Source organism: Guillardia theta (genome assembly GCF_000315625.1).
Source record: "Guillardia theta CCMP2712 unplaced genomic scaffold GUITHscaffold_23, whole genome shotgun sequence".
NCBI lineage: Eukaryota > Cryptophyceae > Pyrenomonadales > Geminigeraceae > Guillardia > Guillardia theta.
In genome coordinates this window covers 624,828-652,728 of record NW_005434651.1, presented here as the reverse complement: position 1 = coordinate 652,728, position 27,901 = coordinate 624,828, and the positions used below count along the sequence as shown (strand labels likewise).

The 27,901-nt window shown below is 52.8% G+C and overlaps 11 protein-coding genes across 11 annotated transcripts; 5 read left to right on the top strand and 6 right to left on the bottom strand.

Moving 5' to 3' along the window:
- Positions 1 to 780: 780 nt before the first annotated feature.
- Positions 781 to 1,731, bottom strand: GUITHDRAFT_86169 (hypothetical protein; the record flags this gene model as incomplete). The annotated part of the gene is made up of 1 exon (XM_005835059.1): positions 781 to 1,731. The coding sequence occupies one exon, from the start codon at positions 1,729 to 1,731 to the stop codon at positions 781 to 783; it is 951 nt and encodes a 316-aa protein (XP_005835116.1).
- Positions 1,732 to 2,547: 816 nt separating this feature from the next.
- On the bottom strand, positions 2,548 to 3,177 carry GUITHDRAFT_69099 (hypothetical protein; the record flags this gene model as incomplete). The annotated part of the gene is made up of 1 exon (XM_005835058.1): positions 2,548 to 3,177. A coding segment is annotated over one exon (630 nt), but the record flags the coding sequence as incomplete, so codon positions are not given.
- A 1,457-nt stretch (positions 3,178 to 4,634) lies between these two features.
- Positions 4,635 to 5,441, top strand: GUITHDRAFT_137069 (hypothetical protein; the record flags this gene model as incomplete). Its single annotated transcript, XM_005835057.1, has 1 exon — positions 4,635 to 5,441. One exon carries the CDS (start codon positions 4,635 to 4,637, stop codon positions 5,439 to 5,441), a length of 807 nt encoding a protein of 268 aa, XP_005835114.1.
- A 217-nt stretch (positions 5,442 to 5,658) lies between these two features.
- On the bottom strand, positions 5,659 to 8,284 carry GUITHDRAFT_106210 (hypothetical protein; the record flags this gene model as incomplete). The annotated part of the gene is made up of 14 exons (XM_005835056.1): positions 5,659 to 5,763; positions 5,809 to 5,862; positions 5,906 to 6,033; positions 6,083 to 6,175; positions 6,228 to 6,297; positions 6,464 to 6,536; positions 6,667 to 6,791; positions 6,942 to 7,013; positions 7,181 to 7,299; positions 7,352 to 7,505; positions 7,561 to 7,635; positions 7,712 to 7,879; positions 7,929 to 8,054; positions 8,216 to 8,284. 14 exons carry the CDS (start codon positions 8,282 to 8,284, stop codon positions 5,659 to 5,661), a joined length of 1,431 nt encoding a protein of 476 aa, XP_005835113.1.
- A 1,142-nt stretch (positions 8,285 to 9,426) lies between these two features.
- On the top strand, positions 9,427 to 13,223 carry GUITHDRAFT_137067 (hypothetical protein; the record flags this gene model as incomplete). Its single annotated transcript, XM_005835055.1, has 3 exons — positions 9,427 to 9,534; positions 9,593 to 11,698; positions 11,856 to 13,223. 3 exons carry the CDS (start codon positions 9,427 to 9,429, stop codon positions 13,221 to 13,223), a joined length of 3,582 nt encoding a protein of 1,193 aa, XP_005835112.1.
- Positions 13,224 to 15,237: 2,014 nt separating this feature from the next.
- Positions 15,238 to 16,649, bottom strand: GUITHDRAFT_151933 (hypothetical protein; the record flags this gene model as incomplete). The annotated part of the gene is given in 13 exon segments (XM_005835054.1): positions 15,238 to 15,281; positions 15,330 to 15,362; positions 15,375 to 15,497; positions 15,543 to 15,612; positions 15,662 to 15,694; positions 15,747 to 15,833; positions 15,883 to 15,906; positions 15,964 to 15,993; positions 16,046 to 16,118; positions 16,172 to 16,262; positions 16,307 to 16,378; positions 16,432 to 16,470; positions 16,547 to 16,649. Coding segments are annotated over 11 exon segments (668 nt in total), but the record flags the coding sequence as incomplete, so codon positions are not given.
- Positions 16,650 to 17,513: 864 nt separating this feature from the next.
- GUITHDRAFT_106207 (hypothetical protein) lies at positions 17,514 to 19,465 on the top strand (the record flags this gene model as incomplete). Its single annotated transcript, XM_005835053.1, has 17 exons — positions 17,514 to 17,659; positions 17,713 to 17,810; positions 17,918 to 18,007; positions 18,060 to 18,121; positions 18,168 to 18,243; positions 18,295 to 18,344; positions 18,390 to 18,450; positions 18,507 to 18,586; positions 18,649 to 18,678; positions 18,724 to 18,771; positions 18,815 to 18,868; positions 18,912 to 18,959; positions 19,012 to 19,038; positions 19,089 to 19,150; positions 19,200 to 19,284; positions 19,336 to 19,367; positions 19,417 to 19,465. The coding sequence occupies 17 exons, from the start codon at positions 17,514 to 17,516 to the stop codon at positions 19,463 to 19,465; spliced, it is 1,098 nt and encodes a 365-aa protein (XP_005835110.1).
- Positions 19,466 to 20,085: 620 nt separating this feature from the next.
- Positions 20,086 to 20,823, bottom strand: GUITHDRAFT_106206 (hypothetical protein; the record flags this gene model as incomplete). Its single annotated transcript, XM_005835052.1, has 2 exons — positions 20,086 to 20,763; positions 20,821 to 20,823. The coding sequence occupies 2 exons, from the start codon at positions 20,821 to 20,823 to the stop codon at positions 20,086 to 20,088; spliced, it is 681 nt and encodes a 226-aa protein (XP_005835109.1).
- A 1,922-nt stretch (positions 20,824 to 22,745) lies between these two features.
- GUITHDRAFT_106205 (hypothetical protein) lies at positions 22,746 to 23,113 on the top strand (the record flags this gene model as incomplete). Its single annotated transcript, XM_005835051.1, has 3 exons — positions 22,746 to 22,784; positions 22,831 to 22,941; positions 22,994 to 23,113. The coding sequence occupies 3 exons, from the start codon at positions 22,746 to 22,748 to the stop codon at positions 23,111 to 23,113; spliced, it is 270 nt and encodes an 89-aa protein (XP_005835108.1).
- Positions 23,114 to 24,383: 1,270 nt separating this feature from the next.
- Positions 24,384 to 26,402, top strand: GUITHDRAFT_162534 (hypothetical protein; the record flags this gene model as incomplete). Its single annotated transcript, XM_005835050.1, has 8 exons — positions 24,384 to 24,674; positions 24,723 to 24,864; positions 24,925 to 24,998; positions 25,028 to 25,099; positions 25,204 to 25,268; positions 25,515 to 25,596; positions 25,706 to 26,170; positions 26,338 to 26,402. 8 exons carry the CDS (start codon positions 24,384 to 24,386, stop codon positions 26,368 to 26,370), a joined length of 1,224 nt encoding a protein of 407 aa, XP_005835107.1. The 3' UTR covers positions 26,371 to 26,402.
- A 445-nt stretch (positions 26,403 to 26,847) lies between these two features.
- On the bottom strand, positions 26,848 to 27,672 carry GUITHDRAFT_106203 (hypothetical protein; the record flags this gene model as incomplete). Its single annotated transcript, XM_005835049.1, has 6 exons — positions 26,848 to 26,944; positions 27,061 to 27,116; positions 27,163 to 27,219; positions 27,269 to 27,337; positions 27,386 to 27,493; positions 27,538 to 27,672. The coding sequence occupies 6 exons, from the start codon at positions 27,670 to 27,672 to the stop codon at positions 26,848 to 26,850; spliced, it is 522 nt and encodes a 173-aa protein (XP_005835106.1).
- Positions 27,673 to 27,901: the final 229 nt, after the last annotated feature.

Genomic DNA, 27,901 nt, shown 5'->3' with positions numbered 1-27,901 from the left:
AGGCAAGCTCTGGCTATCAAACTTCCGCCCTTACGAGTTCCGGGACGAGAGCTGCACCGTTGTGCAGGCACCCTTGAGCAAGGAGGAGCAGGAGGAGCAGGAGGCCCTGGCGCAGGGGCTGGGAGTTCCATCCCATTGGAGCCTCCTGAGGGAGAGGCAGAGGCGCATGCAGGAGAAGCGAAAGGCAGCAGGATCTGCTTCGCAGGAGGAGTCGAGCTCCTCCAACATCGTCGCCCACCCCCATGTTGCGATGTTCGAGCCCGAGAGAGACAGCATTGCAGCGCTCACGTCCAGCGAGGAGAAAGGATCGAGGTGAGGAAGATGTAGGAGGGTTGTTGGGAGAGAGTGAATGGGGGAGATTTCCTGAGGGGTTGAAGTGGCATCGGAGGTGCAGGAGGAAGCAGCTGTAGTGGGATATGGTATAGGTGATAGCAGACAAGGAGGACGAGTGTCACTGCAAACGAGGGTTGGAGGGAGCGCGAGGACTGGTGCGAGCAGACATTGCTGACTCTCTCAGTAGCGAGCATGAATTCTCCTTTCAAACTTCCGAAACCAGCAAAGAGCAAGGTACGATCCCATCCTTCCCCCTTTCCCCCCCCAGACGACTCCTCTGCTACCCTCTTCCTCCCTGCGGCCTCTCCCTCTCTCTTCTCCTCCTCCAAGTCCTCTTGGTCTCTCACTATCTCTCAAGAACCACCCAAGGAGGAGGAAGACAGACTGGATACCTGGGACCCGGGCTGACCCAGCAAGATATGCAACCGTACAACATCAGGAAAAATTTCATTTTGCAGCACAAAACGTCCGAGCACACTGCACCAACGCCTTGGTCTTCAGCAGCATCTCCTCCCACTCCTCCTCCGCCTTGGACAGGATGGTGATCGCCCCCCCTGCCCCAAGCTTCATCCCCTCCTTGTTGAACACTCCCGTGCGAATGCACACGGAAAGATCCGCCGCGCCGTTGAGGGAGAAGTACCCGATGCTGCCGGAGTAGATACCCCTTGCGCTGCTTTCCAGCTCGTCCAGTAGGACAAGGGATCGTCTCTTGGGTGCCCCTGTCATGGAACCCATGGGGAACGTCGCACGGACACAGTCGAACGCGTCCAGCTGGGGGAGGAGCTGGCCGCGGATGGTGGAGACTAGCTGGTGGACCGTGGTGAAGCTCTCGATGCTCATGAGCTTCGGGCAGTGCACCGAGCCGGTCTGGCAGATGCGCCCGAGGTCGTTCCTGACCAGGTCGACGATCATCAGGTTCTCCGCCCTGTCCTTCTCACAAAGCTGCAGCTCCCTGGCGATCTCCACGTCCTCCTCCGGGCACAGGCCCCGACGTCTCGTCCCCTTGATGGGCTTCGACTCGACCCACCCGTCCCGGGATATCCTCAAGAATCGCTCCGGCGAGGACGAGCACACGCTCAGGTGCTCTGAGAGCCGAAGAAAGGCGGAGTAAGGAGCAGGGTTCAGCCTCCTCTGCCTGCCGTAGAACTTGTAAGGGTTGATCTTCGACCGGCTCCGTAGCCTCGTGGTCAGGCAGAGCTCGTAGGACTCCCCGGCCCGGATGTACTCATGGCAGGCGTCAATCTTCTTCATGTACTCCACCTGCGAGTCATCCGGCACGAACTCCGGCGCGCCCTCCCCTCCCTTCCGCTCCACACAGTCCATGAGGGGAAACGCTCCCTTGGGAACCGAGCCTGGCCCATGGGAGGGCGCAGGGGCAGAGGGCGTCAGGGGAGGCATCGAGATCGCTCCCGGGCCAGACGGCGTGTCCTCCCCATCATCGCCAGCAGCTCCAAGGTCACCAGCAGACGACTCGACGACCATGTCCACGACTGGGATCGCGGGAGCCGTGGCCTCGTGCTCGCTCCTGGCATCGAGAGCCTGGACGGCAGCTCGCATCTGCCGGACCCACCGCCTTGCCTCCTCCTCGGCGAACCCGTTCCTCTCCGAGACCGCAACAACGTAGCACTTCCCCTCGTGGTGATCGAAGGCAAGGAACCGATCAGCAAACACCAGCGCCGCGTCCGGGTCCTCCGATACATGCCTGTTCCTCGTCCTCTCCCCATCCTCACAGATCTCCTTCAGCTCATACCCGATGTACCCAACGAAACCTCCACAGAAATCGAAGGGAAAGTCTCCTCCCTCCACCCGATGATTCCGCACGTGCTCCTGCATGAACGAGAACAGATCGACGCCCTCCTGCCTCGTGCTGCTACGATCCCTTCTCACCACAACCACCCTCCTCTCACTCACAAAGTACTCCAAGTAGAACGCCAGCGGCCCCGAAGACCCTCCCATGAACGAGAATCGTGAATCAGCGTCTGTCCGGTTGCTGTCCAGCCAGAACGAGTGTTCCTCCTCTGCGAAGAAGGAGCCGAAGACAACCTCCGCGTCCCGCGAGAACGGCAGGACTTCGAACACCGTGCTCAGACTTCCAGCATCCTCAGGGTGCCGCAAGCTCCCCTGCATCTCACCGAATCCTGCCAAGGTCTCAGGGTTGTTGGAGGGGGAGCGAGCGCTAGCAATGGCACCCCGACCAGTCTCCTCCTCTACGATCTCCAGGAAGTTCTTCAGTAGTTTCTCCCCACACTCCGAGCAGATGGACTCCGGGTGGAACTGCACTCCCCACAGCGGAAGCTTCCTGTGCCGAATACCCATGATAATCCCGTCTGCCGTCCATGCCACCTCCTCGAGGTCGACCGGGAATGGTTCTTTGCTCCCGTCTGCCCTGCACAGCGCAAGGGAGTGGTACCGCACCACCGAGCTGCCCTGCGGGATGTCGCGGAAGAGGAGAGAGTTGTTGTGGAATATCTTGCTCGTCCGCCCATGCACCGCTCCTCCCGGAGCTCGGTTGACCTGCATCCCGTACGCATGCCCGAGCCCCTGGAACCCAAGGCAGACGCCAAGGACCGGGACTGGGGGATCCTTGAGCACGTTCATGCAAAGACCGAAGTCCTCCTGCTTGTCTGGCCGACCAGGACCAGGAGAGAGGATGATGGAGGAGAAGGACTTGCTCGCTGACAGCGTCTGAAACGCCTCGTAGTCGTCATTCTTGATGACGATCGGCTGAACCCCCGAGACTGTCCAGCACAGCTGAAAGAGATTATGGGTGTAGCTGTCATAGTTGTCCACGATCAAGCATGGCAGGCATGGGAGATGCTGATTAGCTTCCGATCGCGTTGACATGGTTGGGATCTTTAGAAGGCAACGCGCATGCGGGTGGATCAAAGGCCTTCACCTGCGCCCGGGTCAGGGAGAAGTTCAACCAGATGAGTCATGACAATGAAAAAAAATGTTCGAAAAGTTCATCGGCAATGAAGCAACCCCAATTCACAAGTCGTTGCAGTCGCAAGTGAAGTAAAGCAGATCGGGCTAGCACATCTCGTTCTCCCCGTCTACTAACTGAAAATTCATGTGTGTATGAAAGCTGACATGTTCAATCACATCATCACGTCACTAGAATGCATGTATGTACGAGTTTGATGTCATGAAACATCACAATCTTCTCTCGTTGCAACATTTCGTTCTGCCATTCTAGGATTCCCCCTTCTTCAGACCCCCCACCCCCATTTGCTCTCGGAGGACCCTACTTTTGATTGATTCATTCCGTAATAGCCCCTTCTTGAAACCATCACCCCTGCTTTTCCAATGAAATGAAGGGAAATCACCCCATACCCGCCAAGTCTGTATCTACCCCTACCCCCTTCTTTTCACCCCCACCCCACATATTCATCATCGCACCCCAGGTTGCACGTCCCAGGGTGTTCTTCATGTGCAGCTCGTACAAGGTTTTAAATATATATAATATTTTATAACTTTAAATTTCTGTTAATATTTTCAAAACTGATACTGATCAGAATCTCGAACTATACAAAAAAGTCTACCCAAACCTGGAATTTGTACTAGTATTTGACCGCACTGCTTAAATATATAATTATTGAACTTGGGTTATAAAGCCCACTGCGTTTACAATCGCACGAAAACTTTACATGGGTGGGGGTCTGTTCATGGGGGGGTCATGGGGTACTTTCCACTACAGAGAAATATTCCGATTCATGTAGGGTGGGTGAAAAATAAGGGGACATCGGTAGAATCACCATTTGGGGGTGGGGTGGGTGTTAAAAATTTGTAGAGGTTGTAACGGAACCACCTACCCTAGCCTTCTACCACTTTTCACCCACCCACTGACAAAAAGTACCCCTCAGATGTCCATCAAAGACCAGGCAAACAACCCGTGCTGATGCAATGCTGTAAAATCGAAAAGCTATCTTTTCGAGCTTTACACTGCATTACGGTTACAATGCCACCGTTTCTCTGCCCGCATCCCCCAGCATCCTGTCAAGAATGCAAGGCAACCTGAGGCGGGCATGGAGGCGGGCGATCAGATGGGGCCTCATCCCCGCTACTACCCCGACAGAAATAGAAGCGGGGAGAGGATGGCAGGAATGGTGGTGTAGTGCGGGAGACAAGAGGGAGAGGGACGCAAGAGAAGGAGCAGAAGAGAACGAGCGGATTAGTGTTAGTGCTGAAAGAGGGGGCATACTATTGCAAAAGTAAAGAAGCACAAAGCGTGTATACAGCAACAGCGGTAGATTGGAGAGACGAGCAAGTCGCCAAGGTTTCCCACGGTTCTACTGCTCGACATGGAGAACAAGATGAATGGATATGATGAGCAACATCGTCCTATCTCATTGATTCCAGAGGAGGGGAGCCAGGCAGAGCGCGTCAGTGCGGAACTGTTGGCAGCGTCATTGAGCAAGAGCGTTTTGGCCAAGGAGGTTTTGAGGCTGAAGCAGCTTAGAGATGATCTGACTCTTGAAGGAGGGGATCATTCAGACTTGCTGCAGCAGCGCATCAAACAGCTCAAGCATGAGATCGACGCTGAGGAGGATAGGGCTATGGAGGAGATCTCGATGCTTGCGCAGGAAATCGCCGAGACGCGGGACGTGCTCCTGTCGTTCCATGAGCGAGAGGAGGAGGCGAGGACGAGAGTGCAAGGTTGGAAACCGACCTCCTCCAGCCACCAGCCTGCCAGCCTGCGGCAGATGGCCTCAGAACAGGACCTGTACATCTCGGAGCGCTGGCTCAGAGAGATGCGGAGCGGCGACTCGAGGTTCATCAGGAAGGTGGCTGACCTGAAGAGCAGGCTAGCTGAGACCAGCATCGAGTTCGCCTCCCCCGTTGAGCGCACGACGGCCAAGGTGAGGAACTTCTTCAGGGACAGCAACGCGAGGCTCAAGGTGGTGGCGGATCGGATCAACGCAGTGGCGGTAGAGCGAGACTTGCATGCTCTTGTGCTGGACCTGCTCCACGACAACGCCAACCTCCGCATCACGATCAACGACTACGCCGAGGGCCTGCTGGCCAACACGTTTGACTCGCTCTCTGCTAGGGATCGTCAGACCCACAACTTCGGGAGGCCGCACAACCATGTCGAGTCTGTGGTTTGAGGTTTGACGGGCGAAGAGGTCAGGGAGACAGCAAGCGTTTTGGTTTCATCGTTAGGATTACAAACAGAAAAAAATATCAAGAAGCTTCTCTTCCTCCCTTCTCCTCCTCGACCATCAGCCTACAACCTTTATCTCCCCTCCTGAGTGGCCCTGAGCTGTTTCAAAAACGATGCTCTGAGTTACCTGCAAACTGCTGGGACAGAGAAAGAGTCGATCATCACACCAACTTTTTCCTGTCTTCCATTCCCTTCACAAGCATGGGATATCTCGAAATGAACGTCTCCATCATCGGCCTCCTCTCCAGCATACTCACTGCAGTGTCCTGCAAGGCATGTGAAATCAACACCAAGCTGCTCCTCCCTCTCACCATGTCTGACTGTGATAGTCGGATCCAGCCATGGGAAGACGCTGCGATGAGTATCTGTTCCTCGTGTGACTACTCAAGATCAGCCATGTCGAGGCACCTGGGCAAGCTTGTCCGTGGCAACTTCGTTGCGGGGGGCGTCCAGCTGTTTGATAGCTTTGCTAACAATCGCTATATCCTCCTGCGAGACAGGACCTTGATCCTCCGCAGGGGAAACATCTGAGAGGGCTGGAAGCTCGTCAGCCAAGGAGGGAGGCGAGGTCTCAAGGTCAAGTACCCATCATGAAGTCTGCAAGCAGGGCATTGCCGCTCGCGCTCGCGTCGTAGAATTCGTAAGGCCACAGGGAGCAGATGTAGATGAGGTCAACGACTGGGAATGGGAGGAGTGATAGTCAGGACAAGACTCGGGAAGATAGTGCTACCTCGGGGGATCTGCGTCGACAGGAATCGAACAGACGAATTCAGCCACTCGGAAACGAGCTTGCTCAAGGTCTGCAGGCGTGAAAGTTAGCAAGAGGTAGTGGTGGGTGAGGTAGAAGGGGAATTGAGGATCGTGGTGAGGGAGAAGGAGGGTCCCGGGAGCGAAGAGGCGGGCAGAGACTGAGGGGGAGAAGGGGGAGAAGGGGGAGGGCAGGAGAACGTCAGGAACTTTGAGTACCACAAGGCAAGGGGACATGCGCTGTGAAGCGATTGACTTGCACAAAACTTCCCGCAGGGCGATGATGCATCGACTTGAAACGTGTCAGAAGGAGGAAGAGCAAGAGTAGGAGAAGGAGATGGAGGAGCAGGAGCAGGAGGAGCAGGAGTAGGAGTAGGTGTAGGAGTAGGAGTAGGAGGAGCAGGAGCAGGAGATTCGCTCACGGCAGCAACAGCGAGCAGAATGATGGAGCATGCAGGGAAAGCTTCATCAGCGGCATGTCAGCGTCCTCGTTGAACTCGGTATGGGAGCTGTCCTTCAAGGAGTGGCCGTTGGTCGATAGAAGTATCTGCAGATAGCCAGGGTCAACGCGCCCGGTAAAAGAGGAAATTCCAAAGAAGTCAAGACAAGGGAGACTCAGGAAAGAAACAACTGGGGAGAGTAGGGGGCCGGTGAACGGGATTGAATGCTCCGTCCAATCTTTCAGCGTCAAACTCACATGGTCCGTGTACGCTCTGCTCCATATCTGATCCAGCAGGGATGCATCGTCCTTACACATGTCATGAACAACCTTGGTCGGGTCAGTCACCGAATGGGAGCTCAACAGGGTCAGCGTGCCTGTAGAGTCCGCGGGGAAGGGCCAAGGAGCGCCAGGGAGGAGATAGAAATCAGCCTCTCCCTCCAGACCTTGCAAGCTCGGGTCACCGTGGATCAGGGCAACGTGTGAGAGTAAGTCACCAGTGTCGAGTTGCTCTCGGACTGCCTCGCGGCATCTTGCATCTCAACGTCGTCCTCCGCGTCCTGCCCACTCGCAATGTCCCGCGCTCCCCCGCTGTGCTCTCCCATCCCGATGATTCCTTCCAACAGGGTGATCAGCATGGATGCGTGGAGGCGACGAGGAGGTAAAACCACTCAGCATCTTCCTGTCTGCTTCGAAGATCCTCTCGTCGTCTACGCCATGATGGGAATGTTTCTCCGGTCGCTCTTCCCCAGCATGGTGTGCTTGATGTCCCATCTCACTGTGTTTCGAGACTCGCTCCATCCCCATCTTGCTCTCGCACGCCTGAGCCCACGATGACGTCAGAGCCTCTCGTCTGATCCTCCGAGACGAAGAGGACCTGGCAGACGACGACAAAAAGAAGCGTCTCCAGCTCTGCCTTCCCCTCTACCCGCTGCATGATCACCTGCAGCGCCTGCGACCATCGGGTCACCACGAGATCGAACGGGACAGAAGACAGGAGAGGAAGGATGATTGATTTCTCTCCTCACCTTGACAATCTCCTCGTGGAATGCTGAAGTCTGCTCGTTATGCATGGAGGCGAGAATTCGTCCCAAACACCACAAAATCCGTACTGAGGTGATGTCCGACTTGCTCAGCACACCAAGGATGATCTTGACGGCTCGTGATCCATCGGGATCGCTGCATTGAGCTGCAACCTGCATGGAGCTTCATTGAGCAGAACAATCTTTGTCGCCATGCTCTCACCGCTTGCAGCACCGTGGAGACAGATTTCGAGCTCTGCGCCTGCCCCATCATCGACTGGATGTTGGAGATCAAGCTCTTCGCTCTCCCTGTACCAAGATCCTTCTCGTTTGCGCTTGTACCTGCCTCCTGGAGAAGCAAGACAGAACCGTCGTCATACACCCAGGAGAAACAAGGAGGATCATGGGTAAAGTACTGCACTATGGAGAGCAGGAGAACTGAGGGGTGAAGGATCAGGACGAGGAAGGGCTGAAGATTCTGTCCGGACCATGTGGAAAGAGCATGCTTACCTTCACTAGCTCGAAGAGATCGCGCATGGTCTCCTCCACTTCGCCTCCCTCCTCCTTCTTCCCCCCCATCGACCGCTCTCTCGTTCTCTTCCCCATGCCTGTCGACCTCATCCCCTCGCCGACGACCAGACCCGGCAAGCTGCCCGGCACGGGCCCGGCGGCCGGGCGGCCCGGGGGGGCGCCCAGACGCATACCGGAACTTCGGAACGCACTCGGCACCCGCGATGATGCCAGTGGCAGCGAAGGACAGGGAGGCCTTTGAGCTGACGCGCACTGGGGAAATTGAAGAACTTCGGAGTGAGCTACCCGGCAACTTTTCATTTTCACTGTGCCAGGCCGCGGGCCCGTGCCTGGGCCGTTTGTCATCAAAACTTCATCTCGAAGCATCGGAAGCTCAAAAGTACGGTCCAGGATTAACCCATGCTTGAGTAAAGGCACTGTCGCACTGGCAGGCTGCCATACGGTCCGGCCGGCCCCGGGGCGAGACGAGATCACTGAGGAGATTCATCCGGTAAACGGTGCTGACAACTGTGTCAGAAGCAATGGGATACGTACACAAGGATCTTTTTACTCAAAGTTAAGTTAAAATCAGTACGAGGACAATCAGGAGAGTCGAGGAGGCCTGACCCTGACACTGTCGCACAGGCCAAACGGCGAGAAGAGAAAAGACAGCGAGAACCAAACCTAATCCTGCCGACTGCTGTCCCCCAAACTTAATTGATACCTTCACAAGGATCTATTGATCGCCTTCAAGTACTTTCTTGTTTGGAAGGCTAAGGCTTCCTATAACCGGCATAGCTAGGACCTCGTCGTAGTAGCTTTGGCCCTTACAATTATATAGATGGCCTCCTATTTTTCCTATTTCATCCAGCAGCTAGGAAACGAGCGGTACAGCACCGAGATCAGGAGGCATGCACGGGGGTGAAGATGGATCTGCACCGTCAGAAGGCAAGCCCAAGGGGTTTGTAGCTGCTTCATCATCAGAGCAGACAGACTCGTCACAGATCAATGTGAAAGTTTTGTGCTAACTGTCCGTGCTAACTTTGAGTATTCCTCAGGGAAAGATCATCAGTTTACCCGCAGGCTCTGATCTCGAAAATGAAGGACAACATGACGGAGAGCAAGATGTCCAAGACGAGAATCCCGGTTTGCAGAATATAGCTGCATCCCAGCAAAACTAACGCGAGCAACAAGCTGGACTCATTGCACGGATGGAAAAAGCCTTACACTGGTCCCACAGCAAAACAAGGCTGCAGCGATACCGGGAAGAGCTCGAGAGTCAGGATCTGAGGATACTGCAGGACATGTGCAAATCAAGGGTGAGCAATTATCCTTCCTTGATGAGCGACGAGAAATAATATCTCTTCGTACTGCCAGAGCTTGTATAAGAATTTATCAAACAGAAGCAAAAAGGAGTCGATCGACCTGCTTGTAGAGGCCCGGAAGAAATCCTTCCAAGTTCCTCGGAGAGTTTTGCTGCTCGGAGATACTGGCTCGGGCAAATCGACTCTCGGTAACTTTCTTCTCACGGGGAGGCTGGACAAAGGGACTGAACCCTTTGCGACAAGCGGATCTTATGCTTCGCAAACGAAGATTTGCGAAGAGAAGGAGGGCTATTATCTCGGGGATGAGAACAACATCAAGATTTGTGTTTGCGATACACCAGGGATAAACGACTCAGATGGGAAGTGCGAAGATGAACAGAACTTCGATCGCATTCGTGAACACATCAACAACAATGCCTTTCACGCGATTTTACTGGTCGTGTCCAATGCTCGAATGGATGGAGCTTTGCGGAGATTGATGTCCTTGGTATCAGAAGCGATGATGGAGGGAGAAGATAAGACTCTGACGAGGTTGTGTATCATCCGTAACCAATTCTCATTGGGCACTAAAGAATTGAGGGCAAGAGAGCGTTTTCTTGAACAAGCTGCACGTGACAACCTGCATGCTATGGTCCAGGAAGCAGTTGGGTCACCAATCATGCAGAGACAGCTGCAAGCAGAGGCCCAGAAACATTGGTATAAGCAGCAACTGAAAGCCTTCCTTCAGAGAGACGGAGGGGATGGAGGGATCCATACAGTCCCTGCACACGTCGTTGAGTCGCTGTGCCAACAGCAAATGCTTTTCCTTGATTGCCACTATATTTATAGCGATGACGAGACAGAGAAGAAGCTGAGCAGACATCAGTTCGAAGATCTGCATGAATGGTTGAGCATCTGGTCTGAGTCAATCAATTTTCGCATTCCTCAGACGATAAGATTCCATGACCTCGTGACTATACATGCTCAGCGCATCCTCGATTGGGAGAAGCAGCGTCAGGAGGAGCGAAAACAACGCGAGAAAGATAAAGTCAAGTACTTGAAGCAAAGGGAAATCCAAATGGAAAAAATTTCGCACAAGCGTGCGGTTAAAGATCTATGCTGCGCAAGACTTTCAGCAGAGATATATCGAGAGCAAAAAGACTTCAAGGAAAACCTAGAAAAAGAAAAGAAGTTTGCGCTGGAGTACTTACATGTGGAACAGAATCCGTCATTACCAAGCTTTGCAATCTTGCGAAAAGATCAGAATGTGATTGTTGTGTTTCGAGGTACACCCAATCCGACGCTTTCTGAGATTTGCTCCAACTTTGTCATCCCAACATCATCTCGAAGCATCGGAAGCTCAAAACAGCATCAAGTTGAGATGCATGACGCCTACAGCAAGCAGCTGTACGTAGCAATACGAGAGAAGGGCGCGGACTACCACAAAGTCTGTCATGAGCTTATTGCCGAGAAGCTTGAGAAGATGAAGTTTGTGAGGTTGGTTTACTGCGGACACTCTGATGGGGGGGCACTTGCTCTTGCATGCGCAGCGTTACATCTGTCAACGAGTATCAAAGCGGACTACAAGGAGGTTGTGACCTTCGGGGCTCCGCTGGTGCTGGGGAAGGGCATGACGGAGGAGGCGTTGAAGCCGCTTGAAGTCCGCAACTACGTGTATGGCTCAGACTTCATTCCCAGGCTTCTTCGGCTCAGAAATGGCAGCGATTCTGTCACTCCCATGGCACTGCAAGGATTCATTGTAGACTTCGCTGAAAGCAAATTCACCACGGAATATCAATGGAGCCTTGATATGTCTTCAGTATCGGGCATTGCCGTTGCCGGCTCTGCAATGGCCGTGGAGGGTTTTATGGCATCTTCTCTTTTGTTTTTGGGAGGGGGAGCTCTGTTCTTAGGTGCGGGAGCAGCAGCTGCTCAATATATTCACAGACGAAGGGTAATGGGTACATACAGCACTGACTCTCTTATGTATTTTCTGGACAAAGCTGGCGAGTTCGGCCCATGCGGAAAAACCATAACAATATCTGTAGACGAGAGTGATCTATCTACCATCCCGATGGGTTCTGTCACAAGCATTGAATCGAATCATCGTGCAAGCACATATGTTTCAGAAGTAGAGAAACTTACTCAAATCAATGAAGACTCAAGCTGCGAAGATCGGGTACTAACTCTCATTCATGTACTTCGTCAACATGTCTTGTTTTGTCCATCCATCTCAACTTTCTTTATGTTTGATTTCCTTGTCATGTCTGACTACTTTTTTGACTGCAAGTCTTTTCCCTACATGTTTGTGAGTCTTGTTTGATTCTTCTTGTCAGAACCAATCGAAGGATGATACAAGAATCGTCTGGCAGTCTGATGGAATTCAATTCAATGAATGCAACTCAGAAGAACTCAACGAACCAAAGTGGCAGAAGTGCATCGATGAGGGAGACAGGCTTCTTGCTGAGGCAAGAGAAAATCCTCAATACTGTGTAGCCTTTGGGAATAAGGCTGACATTTCATACCAAGAGGCTCTATCTGGAAATGGAAACAATCCAAGGATTGTGTCATTGACGTCCCGCAAGTTTCTTACGCTTGAGTCGTTCATATTGCTGAGCGATGCAGCGGACCCAGAAACTCGTTATGATAAACTGAAAGAAGCTCTAACGAGCGCAAGTCGATGCGTTCAGGATGGGAATGTCAGTGCGCTAGGAAAGAAATGGATTGAAGAGGTTCTTGCTACGACTGTAAACATAGTCTACAAATCATTGAGATGCAGCAATCACATCTCTAAAGATACGAAGAAGTCTGTTGACATTTGCTGGGAGTTTGCATATGATTCAAACATTGATGCTTTAGTTCGGATTATCTGTGGTCTTGCCTACATTGAGTACGCCTGTGACGAATGCAAAAAGCTCCACGACCTAGAATGTTCGTACAAATTGATCCAGCTGACTCCAGACCTTGTGAACATGATTGATGAATTACTCAGAAATCTTCCAATGACCAAGGGCTTCGAGAAATCTTTCATGGAGATTAAGACTTTGCAAAAAGACAGCATGGCCAGAACAAGCAGTCTGATGTTACTCTCGCAGGGAAGGAGTCATTACAAGGATGCTCGGAACGGGGACATGGACATGAATGCTGTCTGCGACGCTCTTGTAGCTTTCAGGTCCGGCATCGAGGCAACAGCAGGACTTTGTCCAGAGATTCAAGCAGAGCTGCTCTCTGAGATAGGGAAAGTGTATGAAGAGATCTTTCACTTCCAAGATGCAGCACAAGACGCTTTTTCTCGATGCAAAAAACTGGCTGATGGGTGCTATCCACAAGTCTTCTGTGAGTTGGATTGGTACCAAAGAGCAGAGCAAGCATTGAAGCAAGAACAGATGGACGATGAAAGATCAGCTGAAGATGCTCGATTCCTGATGGAGCTGGCTCCCGAGCTGAAAGTCCTCAAACAACACAATAAATGCTTGAAAGATGTTTTGAAGTTTGTCATCGAGCGGTATCAACCGAAGGGGATCAAGTATAAGGAACACGCTGGAGATGCGGAGAAGGAGGACGACTTCTACATGGAAATGCTGAAGAATGTTCTGGGTGCTCTCCATAACGCCAAGGACACGTCGAACAAGGATCAGGTTCGAAACCAACAGATCACTTTGACTCTACTCCAGTACATCGATCGTCATGCTAAGGGTATGTGATTGACTTGCCAGCCCTCAATGTGAGTTTAACTTTGAAACCCTCAGGGCCGTCCATGTAGGAAGCAAGCTGATGCAGACAAGGATGGAGCAAGAGCGTAGGCCTGAAAGCTCAGACTTCAATTTCCGATCATAAATTGATCCGAGTCTTGACATGTTGAAAGCCTATCATGATAGATAGTGGATTTGATTGCTCATCGACCAGGGCTGACCCGTTCTCGTCCACCAGCTGCACATGAGAGAAAGACTGCTGTTCTTCGTCTTTGAGCAACAGCCCTACTGAGCAAGTTAAGCTCACGGGGCTCGTCGTCGTCGTCACTGTGTGCGCGGTGACAACAAGGTCACACGTGGGTGCTGGTTAAGTGATGCTGAGATTGAGATGTTCAGAACACTATCTAGCGATGTTGCTCTTTGCTTCTTGAGGGAGATACTCCCGTCACCGCTAATCTGCCCTCTCTATCTGACTCCGTCATGACTCCGTCAGCTAGTGAGGACTAGGAATGGAGGAGCAGACAGGCTTGTTCACGAGAGCCGTTGGAGTTCCTTGGACAGACATGGGGGATGTTGTCATGAGGGGAGACCAGGGGTTGCAGGTAAGACAAGGACCTCAAAGTAGCTTCCTTGAGAGACCCCCTTCACAAAATGATCAGATTACTTTCGCAGCCTCTGCTGCGAGACACGAGGAGCGGGTCCCAGCCTCTCTGGCTAAGTCGACTGTTGCTTTCCTTCTGGAGTCTTCAGTCCTGGTTTCACCCACTTGGCAGCCTTGTACATGCCATGCTTCTCCACCAGGCTCAGGTCGCCGTCGAGATTCAATACTCCGATGACCTGTCGAGACCGTGATGAGCAGCGCACAAGACCAGATGATGAGATGATGGTGGATGAGGAAGACTCAATTGCCAGACTGAGAGCATTTGACCCCAGCTAACATCGAGCAGGTGACCGAGAGGAGGGAAAGGGCCTGTTGAGGCAGGTGCAGTTGCTTACCGGTGCATTGGCTCTTGTCACCTGTGCTCACATGGTCAACACGACAGTGCTTGCAACCTTCTCTCTCTACCTTGACCGGCTGGCTGCTCGCGGCATCAGCGCTAGAAGGGTTGCCTTCCGTACCAGCAGCCTCGCCGTTCTCCTCCGACTTTGCTGCCTGCCCCTCCTGAGTCCCCGTCAAGAAGCAAGCTCCCTATCTCCTTGCATCAGCTCGACCTTGGCTGGGTTGACCCATTTCTTTGCCGTGAACGTCCCGCCGCGACCTCTGGCACCACCTGAGGGAATAGGAGCTCAGACGTACCCGCTGACTTGAGCCTCTACCTCGAGCGCGAGCAGCTCCCATGCCTCGTGGCTTCGATATTTCCCTTGGCTGCAGCACATCAGGGCTGATAAGGGTGGAAGCAAAACGTACATAGAAGCCTCCTCTTCCTCTGTATGCGTACGCTCCTCGTGGCCTCCCGCGAGATCTCATTCCGCGGCGAGGGTCGTAGGGATAGTACTCGTAGGGGGGGTACTCTTCATAAGCATCGTACTCCTCGTAAGGTTGGTAGCCCTGACAGGACGGAGGGTTTCAGCGTGTGAGAGATTTGTCAGCTCTGCATGACTGATACCTCTCCCAGGTCTTCCACATCAATATTCTCTGATTTGTCCTGCACAAAAGAGCATCAGACGAAGTGACCGCCGTAAGAAACTCAGAGGCGAAACCTTGAGGGCCTCATCGGGGAGTGTGACATTGAATTCCACCTTCTCACTGCTCTCCTTGGGCCCCTCCTCCTCTCCCTCCTCCTGTCAACGTCTCAGAATCTGCGCTCAACGAGGGATAGTTGGGGCACCTGGGGCTTGCTGACTTCTGAGCTCACATTCTTTGATGCCTTGGAACCAAGAATGAGGTCCAAAGAGACTCGAGCAGACAAGGGTTGCTACCCACCTGGTTTGACTTGCGGTTCTTCACTAGAATGTTCCTCAGGTCGTCTGCGATGATGGTCAAACTGGCTCAGGCTGATGGCTAACCTCTGACCGGCAGCAAGGGCACTCAATGGAAGTGCTTGTACTCCAGCTCTGCCCTGAGACTTCTTCCTCTCCTGCTGTCCCAGTGAGAAGGGATCGTGTTCAGTGGCCTGCTCTTCTCACATCCAAGATTGCATCCGATCTGAAGCGCCCGATCATGGGATCGTTCTCTGCAGTAGACTCTTTGCGCGACTCGTCGTCGTCACGAACATCGCTGACTCTGCTTCGGCTCCCATAGGCTCCCCGCCTCCTACTGGTCTCCTCATCCTGTTGTGAGGCGGTCTGCGCAGTGTCAACGAGAGTCGTCGCTCCTCCTTCCACAATCACCTTGACAGCATCGCGCAGGAGGCGAGAAGAGATCTGACCACGGAAGTTCCTCCGGTCGTATCCTTCACCCCTGAGCACATGCAATCAAGGAAGGGTGGAGCGCCGTTCTCTAACTCTACCGGTAATCATCCCTTCTGCGATCACCCTGATCCCTTTGAACATGTCTCTGTCATAAAGTCTTCGCAGCGTAAGGGCTCAACGTACCTCTGTCGATCCCTGTTCCGAGACCTTGACCTTGACCTCGACCGGTCTCGCGACCGGTGGGACCGTGAGAACGTTGCAACCGTTTCACTGCAACAGCGATCTCATTTTCTCCTCAGATTCCTCGAGGAGAAAGAACCTGTAGATGTTCCTATCTCTCTCCCTGGGACAGAGCAGTCAAGGATCGCAGGCAGCAGATAACAAGGCAACGAGCCATCACCTGGAGTTGTCCCGCGACCGAGAACGGGAGCTGAGAAACCATGCAGGCTATCAGTGAGGAAACATGAGCCGGAGACAAGCACCGGGCTCGCGACGTGTTTGTTTCTTCTGCCTTCGAGTTCTCGGCAGCCGCTTGAGATAACTTCTTCTCCTCATCTGGGGTGCCGTCGGGCGTCAGGGCCCGGTTCAGTGCTCCATACCAAACAGACCTGTCAGCACTATGGTTTTCTTCTCCACAGAGGTCAACAGCTCCCAGAGCCAGGTAACAAACTCCTTGGCCTCGTCTGGACCCAGGAAAGCCTAACCCGCCTCGTCAAGGGACAACAAGCGAGCTCGAGCCTTACATCCAGGTCTTGAGCGATCTGCTCTGAAGTCTTCTGATTCCCCACCATGACCATGACATAGTCACACAGCACCTGTCACAACATCTCTCAGCATCGAAGTTCGTCCCCACGACCAGACTCCTTACGCTGTCTGTCGCGTTCGGAAGGTAGAACTCAAGTTTGGCCTGTCACACGGCAAGCATGCACGGTAAGAGGAGACGAGGAGGCAAGAGAGGCCTAGCAAAATGTTCGAAAGCGCACCTGGATACGGCTCTTCACCACGGGTTCATAGGACACTGGTATCCTTGTCGAGAGCGGCACAGGCGGCATGGTCTATGAAGGTTACGTTCGGGTGCACCAAGCTGGAGAAAAAGCGAACAGTTCACAAAAAGAAGATGAAGAGGAGAAGAGACAAATTGGTGCAGGATGAGCAATGGGAAGCGTGCAGGTGGGAGGCAATGAGGGAAAGGGTTGGGGGAGGAGGGAGGCGGGGGAGAGGAGGAACGCAGGGAGGGAGGGAGGAAGGGAAAGAGCGAAAGCCGGACGGTTCTCAGAAAGAGGATGGAGGTCGACCCCGAGGGTGCCTAGCCAGCGAAGGACCCGAGGGGTGGTGACAGGAGGGTTTGGGGGTAGGGGTGGGAATCTCTAATCAGAGGGGTGGACTCCTTTAAATAATTAACTAAAATATGTAATAGGGAAGTTAAGTAATATTATATTATAGACTAAAATCGAGGGATGACCCTCTAGTTGGTGGGGTGGGGTAGCTCGTGCAGGGGATTTGCTGTCCTCCGAATGGACTATGTGAATCGGAAGAAATGTTTTACTTTACTAATTCTAGGGGTAGTAAGAATATTTTGACTAAACTTTGTTTCCTACCTTACCCCATAGCTCCTGAAAGTGCTGTCCTACAGAAGAATCATAAAAATTATTTACTCAAGTAGATACATTATTTACTCAAGTAGGAAAGGGTACTTGTTCCGGGTAGCATCAATGTTTAGTCAACTTTCATGAACTAGAGGGAGGCGGCCCCGCCTCCTTGGCACAGTACGCTCGCCATGGTGAAGGTGAGAAGGGGAGGAGGGAGGAGGGAGCAGGAGGTGCAAGGCGCCATGGGGTCTCAGAAGTGAGAAGAAGAGCAGGGGGGAGGGGAGGGCATGCGCCAGCTGCGCATGCAGTGTAGACTCTGACAGCCGCCGCTTCACAGGTTGGATTCGTGGGATGGAGAGGGATGGTTGGTTCAGTGCTGCTGGAGAGGATGATGGAGGAGAAAGACTTTGACGGATCCTTCGAAGCCACCTTCTTCACAACCTCCAATGTTGGTGGTCAAGGACCCAACGTGGGACAAAGCAGCCCACCTCTCGTGGACGCGTTCAGGTCTTGGGATTCTAATCACATCCGTGCAAGATGGGGCTGACCCTGCTTTCTAGCATTGCTGACTTATCCGCCATGGATGTCGTAGTTTCCTGCCAGGGAGGTGACTACACCAACGAAGTTCATCCCAAGCTGCGTCAATCTGGATGGAAAGGTGGAGAAGCGCCTCCTACAGTCTGCAGTCTACCTGCTTCCTCCGCACCCTCGGCCCTGCGAAACCATCACGATGTGGTCAATGGACGGTGTTGACTGCATGCCTAGGATACTGGATCGATGCTGCTTCTGCTTTGAGAATGAAGGATGATGCCATCATCGTGCTGGATCCTGTAAACCGGGCGATGATCGACAAAGGTCACGCTCATTTTACTAGCACGAGTAAGTGACATGGAACGGTGTCCTGTAGGTCTTCAGGATGGCATCAGGGACTATGTCGGTGGAAACTGTACAGTCTCACTCATGCTGATGGTGAAGGCGGAGGATACCCTCGTGCTGCCGTTGACACGACAAGCAGGCGCTCGCGGGACTGTTCGAGAAGGGATGGGTGGAGTGGATGACCTCGATGACGTATCAAGCAGCGTCAGGAGCTGGTTGTCTGTCCTGTCGCCCCTTCCTCCCTGCGCTCATGCGCTCATGTCCAGGTGCAAAGAACATGAGGGAGCTGGTCCTGCAGATGGAGAAGCTCGGGGCTGTAAGAGCTGCACGTGCTTGTCCGTACTTGTGAGCTGGGTATCAGGTGGATCCTGCGTTGAAGAATGATCGCGCAAACATCCTGGACCTCGACAGGGCCATCACGAGTGAGTGGGAGGAGCAAAGCAGATCGCCAACTTCCCTCAATCCCATATTGCCGCAGAGGTCTACCAGGAGGATTCTTTCCCTAAGGAGAACTTCGGAGCCCCGCTGGCGGGAGCGCTTATCCCATGGATCGACAAGGTGCGTGCGAGCCGGCAGGAGGGCACTTGTTATATACTCAGCGAGTTCTCTGTGATGTACAGGCCATGGAGAACGGTCAAACCAAGGAGGAGGTGACTCAGTGCGTGTGGGGAGTTGTTTGTCACACCTGCTCACAGTGGAAGGGGATTGCAGAGACCAACAAGATCCTCGGGACTTCACAGACTGTGAGCGCTGCAGGAGGAGACGTCGTTCTCACCCTCTGAGCAGATCCCGATCGATGGCCAGTGTGTCCGCATCGGCGCCATGCGCTGCCACAGCCAGGTGATGAGCGATTGCTGCTGCGAGCCTCTGAGTTGCCGGGCAGGCCATCACCATCAAGCTCAAGCAAGATGTCCCGATGGACCAGATCGAGGTGACAGCTGGAAGCAGTGACAGGCCAGCACGCGCTGACTTTCAGTTTGCAGGCTGCGATCGCATCGCACAACCAATGGGTAGCAAGAGAACGCTGATGTCCAGTGCCGTCCGTTGATCACCTGGACAGGTTCGCGTCATCCCCAACACGAAGGAGAGCACCGTCGCCGAGCTCTCGCCAGCTGTCGTCAAGTGCTGACCCTGTCGTCTTGAGGGTCAACGTGGCTGACAGAGGCTGCAGTGGGAAGCTGATTGTCCCGGTTGGAAGGCTGAGGAAGATGACCCTGGGCCCGGAGTACTTGACTTGCTTCACGGTCGGAGATCAGGTCCCGATAGCTTTCCTCGTGCCCTGAGCCGCTGACGCAAAGCTGCTGCAGCTGTTGTGGGGAGCTGCTGAGCCTGTCAGAAGGTATGGCCTCCGGTTCTCTGAGTTTGTTGCCTTGCTAACTCTCCTTCAGGATGCTGAAGATCGTTCTCTGCCACATGGAAGGGAAGAGATGGCAGTAACCGTAAGCGTTCGGACGTCTGACGCAGACTCTCGTTTACTCTGTCATGGCCAGCCACGGCAGTGCCAGGGCCAGTGGCCCAGAGGCTGAATCATCGTCTTGATAAGTATTCCGATGGGACTGACCTGAGGAGCCTGCCTTTTAAGAGGGCTGGAGACTGAGGATGCTTGTGGTTCAGTAAAGGCTTTTGACGATCTCATGCCATCACGTTCAAGTGAGTCTTGCTGACGGAAGTCAACCTCGGCTTCTGGGATGTTTCAGTACACCAGGCGCTCGTTGAGACTACCACAGTCGCCGCTCCTAACTCTGCCGGCTGAGAGCGTCAGGGCTCAGCGATCGACCTACTGAAAGAGGTTCTCCCCACATGAGCAGGGCGACTGAAGGTAAGGTGAAGTCTTGATAGTTGTAGCGTCTTCAAAAGCCGTCGGGATACAAGGAAACGATGGAGTGACCACTCGCAGAAAGCGCAAGTGACAGTTGGACTCGAATGGATGACTATCATTACTTGTCGCAGGTTACACCTGATTTCATTTAGTCATGAAATTACAAGATCATTCTCAAAATCCACGCATCGAATCTTAAGCAACCATACAACAACAAACAAAACTTGGATTCGCTTGATCAGAAGAAAATTCTTTTATCCATCAAGAAGTGTCTGATTTCAGGGACATGTCTTTCCAATAATTTGATTTGAACATCATTGAAGATGTCAAAAGCCCAAAGCTCCCGCTCTGTCGATGTCTCATACTCGATTTGATCACCAACCATGTCGATTGGCTCGTTGCCCTCGTAACCCACAAATTTGATGTGGAAACCTGGTTCTTCCCAGTCCATTATCTTACCAACGTACCAAGAAGATTCAGAGGGACTGAGCTGACTGAGCGTGTAGTAACATGCGACTACTGAGGCCTTGTAAAAATTGCAGGTTTTCTTGACAGCTGCTGGTTTGACTCCTTCGTGCATGGCTTTCCAGATGCTCTTCAAAGAGTCTGTCCACTGAAAGTTGTCAAACAAGTGTGGGTCCTCATTCCTCTTTATCACTCTCCCATAGCATTGAAGCAGGAGGAGAATGACGTCCTCATCTGTCAGGTCCTTCATCCTAGCCTGTGTGAAGATTTCCTTTTCCGATTCAACTTTCCTGTGATCATTTGGTATGAACCGATGCACCAATTTTGACGCTCGCTTCCCAGAGACCTGCTTTGCGTTTCCAAGCCCACCATTCACTGACGATCGCTTTCGCTTCCTGGTTGGACCGCTACCGTTGTTGATACAGATGATGGCTTTCGCACCTTCACCTTCCTGTACAAAGAACAAGTGAGTTTTCCTTCCTTCCATGCGATCAGATTGAGTCCTCACCATTGAAGAGGGTTCATTCTCAATCTCCTCCGCAACATCTCCTTGAAGACGTGATGATCTTGATTCGACAGCAGCACGGGAGTCTGTTTTACATGGACCAATCAATCTATCGTGACAAGTACTTAACAGGAGCTATCTCAATATCACCTCTTGAAGCCTGATATGTACACAAGTCGTTTGAGCTGAAGGTTTCTCGTGTTCTTCTGTTGAAATTAGAAGCAAGCCCCTGAGACAACAAGCGTTCTCCTGCTGTGGAAGTCTCTCCGAATCTCGAGTTTCTGACAGCTGAGCTTGGGCTGCCTATGTTGAATCACAATTCAGGTCGAGCCTGACAGGACGAGGTAGAAAGATCACCTTGTGGTCCTTTCCTCGTGACAAGGTTGCTCGACGTCACCGTGGAAGTATCAGAACAATCGTCTGAGGAATATCTCCTTTCACCTGTTCATAAACGTGTAAGATCGAATCAAGCTGGGGATCAAAGAGTTACTTTGAGAATCTTGAGCCTGTCTGCTTGAACGTGATTCCGGAGAGTTGATTGCGTTTGCTCGTGAATTGTTGCTCGTTGAAAACAAGGTTCTGTTGCATCCCTCATCATTGTGACAACGATCAGAGTTCTTAGCCATTCTCATCTGATGTTGGCGCTGAGACTGATGATATGGTCGAACTTGCTGCGTTGAATCTGTACTTAGAGGAGTCGCTAGCGGTGCCTGTTCTGGACTGGGTACAAGGAGACTTCTGTCTGACACTCGCACGGACTTGCTATCCTCGTCAACCAACTCACACTTGACTTCCATGCGATTAGTCAGGTTCGCCCCTACAGGCTGTGGACCTGGTTGTCGTTCTAAATGTGTTTGCGAATCGTTTAGCCCTAGAACCTGCGGCCTCTGGACTTGTGGTATTTGAGAGCTCGTCTGAATAAAGCTTTGCACATCCTCTTCAACATGGTTGATCCGGACTCTAGCTGGTTGTTCCGATCCCCTTCTCGAAGTATTTGCAACATTTTCTCTCTCAGTATGAGTAGAAGTAGCAGACCCCGTCTGAGGAGGGGAAGCAGATGATGAAAAGGAATCAGAAGCTTCAAAGATAAGGGAATAGAGTCGCTGCACCATCTGGATGAATGGCAATCCTTCTGGGGGTTCTTTCCCCAAGCAACGAAACCCATGTTCAACAATGACATTATATGACGCATTGGTAGGTATGTCGGGCTCCAGCTCTTCTTGCACCGCACGTATCATGCGACCCATGCTGAGCCTACTGGCCTGTGCGGAGGCTTCCCCAGCTGGCATTCCTGCGGCGCCTGCTACAACTACGCCACCTGACTACATATAAAAGCTAAGAGTGAGTTTAGTTAGCTCTCAAAACGATAACCGTCATTTTGACTCGAAACGGTCTAAAAAACTGGTGAGGACCCGTTAACAGGATGAAAGCTTTCACAGGGGGTAGGGTGGTCGATCTATTTTGAGCGGTACAACTTTTAGTCAATGGTACCCTCCTAGTAATAGGGTACCGAAACGCGTGGATTTGACCTCGACTGCCCCGCCATGTTCGCGGTAACGCTAGCGACAGTCCTCCTCCTCCTCCTCTCCTCCCCTCTCTCCTCTTGTGTAGTCATCTGGAATCATTCTTCAGACTCTTCTCTTCGTTGTCCCATCCCACATATGTCTCCTTGTGCCCCATGCATATGGTCGGATTGCAGCATTTTGCTTCTCGCAGTACCTTAAAGGCAATTCTTGTACTCGTCATTCCTTTCCCATATGTTTCCACATGATTCTTCATCCACCGCCTCAGAACCTAGCTTTGTGATTTATGAAGCAGTGTTTGCGAGAAACTTGGGGGCTGTGGCAATCTTGTTATGTGATCCGTTCCTCATGTGATACCCCTTTACTCCAATCCAGAACTGAGATTTACTGTTCAAACGGATCGTTATGTATTGTGACATGTCTTTGTTCGATCAGAAAGGGTGTGTGTGTGTTGACACCACTGGACCTGAGATGTGACGCTGTCTTGCAGCTTCTCTGGAACGGAGTCTACCGCTGTGCTTCCCAGGACAAGGGAAACTGCTCTGCTGGATTTGTGCATGTGAACCCCACCCCCACCCCTGGCTGGTCTGACGTGACTGCGGTGAGCGATGATCTCTTGTTGTTGATCCCTTGATTCGTGATGCCGTTTGCAGGCCCACGTTGCTGTTGGCTCCGTCGTTGGAAACGCTCTCGGACTCGTCGACACTGAGGGAAACATGCAGTCCTACCTTGGCTCTGAGCAGAGCGCTGCCGTTTCTGCTGGAGTGCACTAGATTTTTTTAAAGTGAAGGAAATTTTCTGGCAAGTATCATCCGCACTTCCCCCTGCCTCGACCTGCCATAATGAAACTTTCCGTTCCTGACTTTAAGGCAGCGCACTTTCAGCGCATGCTGGCATACACTTCTGCCAACAGCTTTCCCTGCGCTTGCTCACAACCAGCAGATCTCGTGTTCAGCATGCAACTCAGCACTAAGATCCGAATGTGGCCCACAAATCAATTATACTTTCTCACCTGCAGTGTTGTTCTTCATGGTGGTATATGGGTTCTTACGTCACAGAAGATGTGCTACTTCATTTTTCTGCAAACAGACGTCGGTGTTTTGCTGGTGCCTCTGCGTATCTTGACGCTTTCTCATGATGGTATGCCGTCCTCCCTTAATTTGCAGCAACAGCTTATACTAACATCGATACCTCGATGCTTGGCTTTCATCAATCAATCCATTTTCTGGTCCACATTTTATCACTCTGCCTCCAGGACATGTTTCTCTCAAGTGTTGGTGCTTTTTTGCATGCTGTACATCAGCCCTTGAGCTGCGCGTACTTGGCCGTCGTCCCAGGTTATCTGTACACTGTCATCAAGAATATGTATACCATCGTATCCAGCTCATCGTTTTGCGTCCCTGCGTTTTCGTCTACGATTGCGATCGATGGAATCGTGCTGCATCAACGACAAGATTGTGACCAAGGAATGAATCCATCTTGCCTCTGAACTTGTGAGTCCATACCCCACAATGCTTGTTTGCTTGGAGCATACAAACGGTGAACTACAAGCACCGACCATTCAAGCGAACCTCATCAGCAATTCCTGCTGCATGGTACAGGTGTCTACCGCATTAGACATGAGCTGCGTCTCTCGGAGGTCATGTTGTGTGTGCATCGCTTCGCCCTCGTACACACGCCTCGGAGTTCCAGGTTGAAAATTCATATCCAAACGGTTATCTACGGTTGGTGTTCGGTTACAGTAAATCGCGCCACCGTTACATACGTTCCTGCACATTCAATGGCGCGTTAGGTGAGAGGCGCCGGTGACAACTCTGACTCATAGATGCTCTTCCATGCTCCTCCATGCACATCTATGCTCATTTATGCTCCTCTGGTCCCTGCTACCCATGCTAGTTCATGTTCATGCTCCTCTGTTCCATGCTGCTCTTGCTGATCCCGGCTCCTCCACTAACCATGAATATTCCAAACAACAAACCAAATCTTCCATCTCATGAAGTCATACCGCAGTAGCCACAGGAGCTGCATGCAGCGCTGAGAGTGATGCAGGTGATGGAAGGTGAGATCGCATGGGAGAGAGCTTCACTGAAGTCAGAGTTCAAGCCCCTCAAGGACTGCCTCAAGTGTCAACTATGCAAGGACCTCCTCAAGACTCCCATGATTCTTGGCTGCAGCCACAACTTCTGCTCGTTATGCATCAGACGGTCACTGCAGCACCACAACTTCTGCCCCATCTGCCGTGAACCTTGTGTTGAGGGTGACCTGCGCAAGAATGCTCTGCTCGGTCAAGTTGTACAAATGTACTCAAGTCTCCGGAGCACCGTACTGAAGAAGGTGAAGACGGCATAACTCTCGCAAGCTCCGTTCTGAAACATCTGGCAGCATCAGAATGGTCAGATGAAATCTCATGGGCAGGTCAAAGTCATGAACCAGGATGCTGCAGTCGTTGCCAAACACATCAGCGGTAAATACAACTACAACCTGATGAGCGAGACAGCATTGAAGAAGCTCTGCAAAGACACAGGTGCCTTACCTGACATGAATGGCCTGTGCTTGTCATCAACCTGAACTCATTGTCATTCAGGGATCCCAGAGAGTCTGATAAAAGGGGACAAGAAACATCTGGAGAAGCTTCACAAGGCACTATTGAGAGAGTCTGTTCTGCTCATGATGGTACCGTTGCGCAGGAGTTCTGCATACGTTTCAATGCTGAATGTGATCGTGGGATCTCAAAGACAGAGGATGACCTGAGGGCTCAGGTCAGTCGTGCAACTTCATTCAGTGTTTGTTAACACCATCACTGTTGGCGTCCAATTTTGAATGAGTTTCCGGCGTCAAATTGTGAATGAGTTTCCGCAAACAGATTATCAGAGAGCTCGCGCAGGAACAGAACGCGCAGAACAGAACTAAAGCAAACTTCTTCGACCGGTGAGGAGCGGACGAGCGGTGGGAGGGGAGGAAAGGGGATGGAGTGCAGGAAAGGAGGGGCAGGGGGGCAGGCATAGAGGAGTAACTGGACAACGAGACAGAGAATAGGGGAAGCGAAAAAGAATGGAGGGAGAGGGAGAGAGGGAGAGGGGAAGAGAGAGTGCACGTGAGGAGCTGAAGACCAAGGGGGGAGGGGGAGAGGAGGAGGAGGAGGAGGAGGGGAACTCGTTAATCGTAAGGGCTCAGGAGTACCAAGGGAGAAGTACAAGGTGGGCGAACATTCGAAGATCTGATTCGACAAGTCCGAGAGCGACAGAAGAACAAGAAGGTAGATAATCTTGTTTTGCGTGTTGCAATTCTCACTTCATCCTCCTCCTGCTCTCCTCCTCCTCCTCCCCCCCCCTCCCTCCTGCTGTCCCTCCTCGTTCCTACAACAGATTTCCAGCTCCGATTCTCCGGCCAGCAGGCATGAAGAGTCGCCGGCACGCGAGCAGCCCGTGGGGTCTCGAGGAGAGACTCCGTGCCTGGAGGTCTTCCCGGAGGATGGGGAGGGGCGGAGGGGAACCTTATCGGATGCTCCCGCTCAAGTTTCCATCCCCCGTCCTGACGAAGTCCCTCCTCCTTGGATCTGCCTCTACTCACGACGAGCACGCCGTCCTTTCTTCTACAACCCGCTGACGAGGATCGGGACATTCCTGTGGCCGGTGGGATCGGAAGAAGGGCAGAGAGCGTCTGAGAGAGGTGGGGAGGAGGAAGATGGACTTTGCGCTGGAGAGGCGGGCTGTACTTCGAGGCTGGTGGTGGAGGAGGGGGGAGGAGGGGGGGAGAGAAACAAACGAAATGCTGACGAAATGGACATGACCAATGAGGCATCTGCTGTGGGCTGGGACAGCAACAAGAAGGTGAAGGACGATGTGGATGGAGGTGGGGAGAGGAGAGAAAACCAGGAGGAGCAGGGAGGGCGCCCAGCAAAGCTTCACGATAATGAGGAAGAGGATGAGAGCGTTGAGGAGAAGGGGCAGGGGGGAGGGGCAGGGGAGAGCTTGGATCCAGCATGCTATCACAACAGAAGCGAAGAGGTAGAGGTGATATCAGATTCTGAACCTGAACAATAAAGTGTCTGCATTGACCGTCACGCACCCCAGATCTGAGCTCTGATCTGATAATCTCGTGTCTTCTTGTATTGCTTCCACTTTTTCCTGCAAGAGAATCAGTAGTCCTCCCCATTGCCCCCTCTCCCCCTCCTCTTCCCTCTGCTCCCCCCTCCTTTCTCTCCCCATCCTCGTATTCCCTCTCTCCTTCACCACCACCACCACCAAGTCGTCTCCCCCGTTCCCTCCGTCCTCCCTCTCATATTCGCAACCATGAGGTAGGATCCCGTTGCGCACAATCGGCGTCCCATCGCTCGGTGATCGTAGGATGCCTCTTCCTACACTGCAGTGAGCCAGCCGCCCTCCACCTTTCCCCATCCCAGTCCTCCTCCTCCTCCTCCTCCTCCTCCTCCTCCTCCTCCTCCTCCTCCTCCTCCTCCTCCTCCTCCATCATCTCTTCCTCCCATTCCTCCTCCTGACAGCACATCTCACTTGAACTCTTGGATGGAAAACTCAACGGCTTTCGATCTCTTGCTCGTCAAATTCGACAAAATCCACTCGACATACTCAACATCCCCCACAGATCTACACGAAGAGATGAGAAACTGAAGGCAAGCAGGCAGACCAGAGGAGGACGGAGCGAGAAAGGCGAGGAGAAAGACAGCAGAGGGAAAGGAAGGAAGAAGTCATGTCGTAACAACCTTGCCGCCTGAGATATCACAACTCCATCATACCCCACGATCTTTGATGCGGCTGCCTGAAGTGATGTTGTTCAGCGGGTGACGAGACTCTCGGTCTTGAACCTGCTCGAGCTCCGCACAGTCTTCCTGCATCCCCCCGATGGAACAAAGGGAAACAACCTGCGGGGAGAAGTCTCCCTCCTCCTCTCCTACCACAGCCATTCCTCACCTGTTTGGGGATCTTTTCGAAGAGTCTCATCGACGTCTCCAGTGACTCGACTTCCTTGACTAGGAGCGCCTGGCTCCGCCGCATCAGCAAACATGGGACAACAGCCCTTCACCATACCTGGGCGCCAGCCTGCACTGCCGCCCCGATCTCCTCCTCGCTGGATACTTCAATGATTGGCAGCAAGTTCAACGAGTTGCAAGCCAAGACCAAGTCTTGCAAGGTGTGCTGACCACATGAATCAGAGGTACGGAGCTGTCCTCCCGGCACACCTCGCCGCCATCGCTACCACCCACTGGGAGGATGGCAGCTTGCACTCCCCTCGCTGCTGCCTCCACCACCTGCACAGAGAGGATCAGTCGGGTGCAAGAAGCTCCTGGCAGGCCAACGTCTTTCAGCGTCTTCATGCTCCCTCGCTGGATGATAAGGCACGGCCCCGGAAAGTTGCCCTTGCTCCTCTCCTGTGGTGAAGAGTAGCAATCAGGGAGGAGGGAGGGAGGAGGGAGGGAGGGAGGGAGGGAGGGGAGGGAGGGGAGGGGAGGGGAGGGGAGGGAGGGGAGGGGAGGGGAGGGAGGGGAGGGAGGGAGGGAGGGAGGGGAGGGGAGGGGAGGGGAGGGGAGGGAGGGAGGTGGGGGA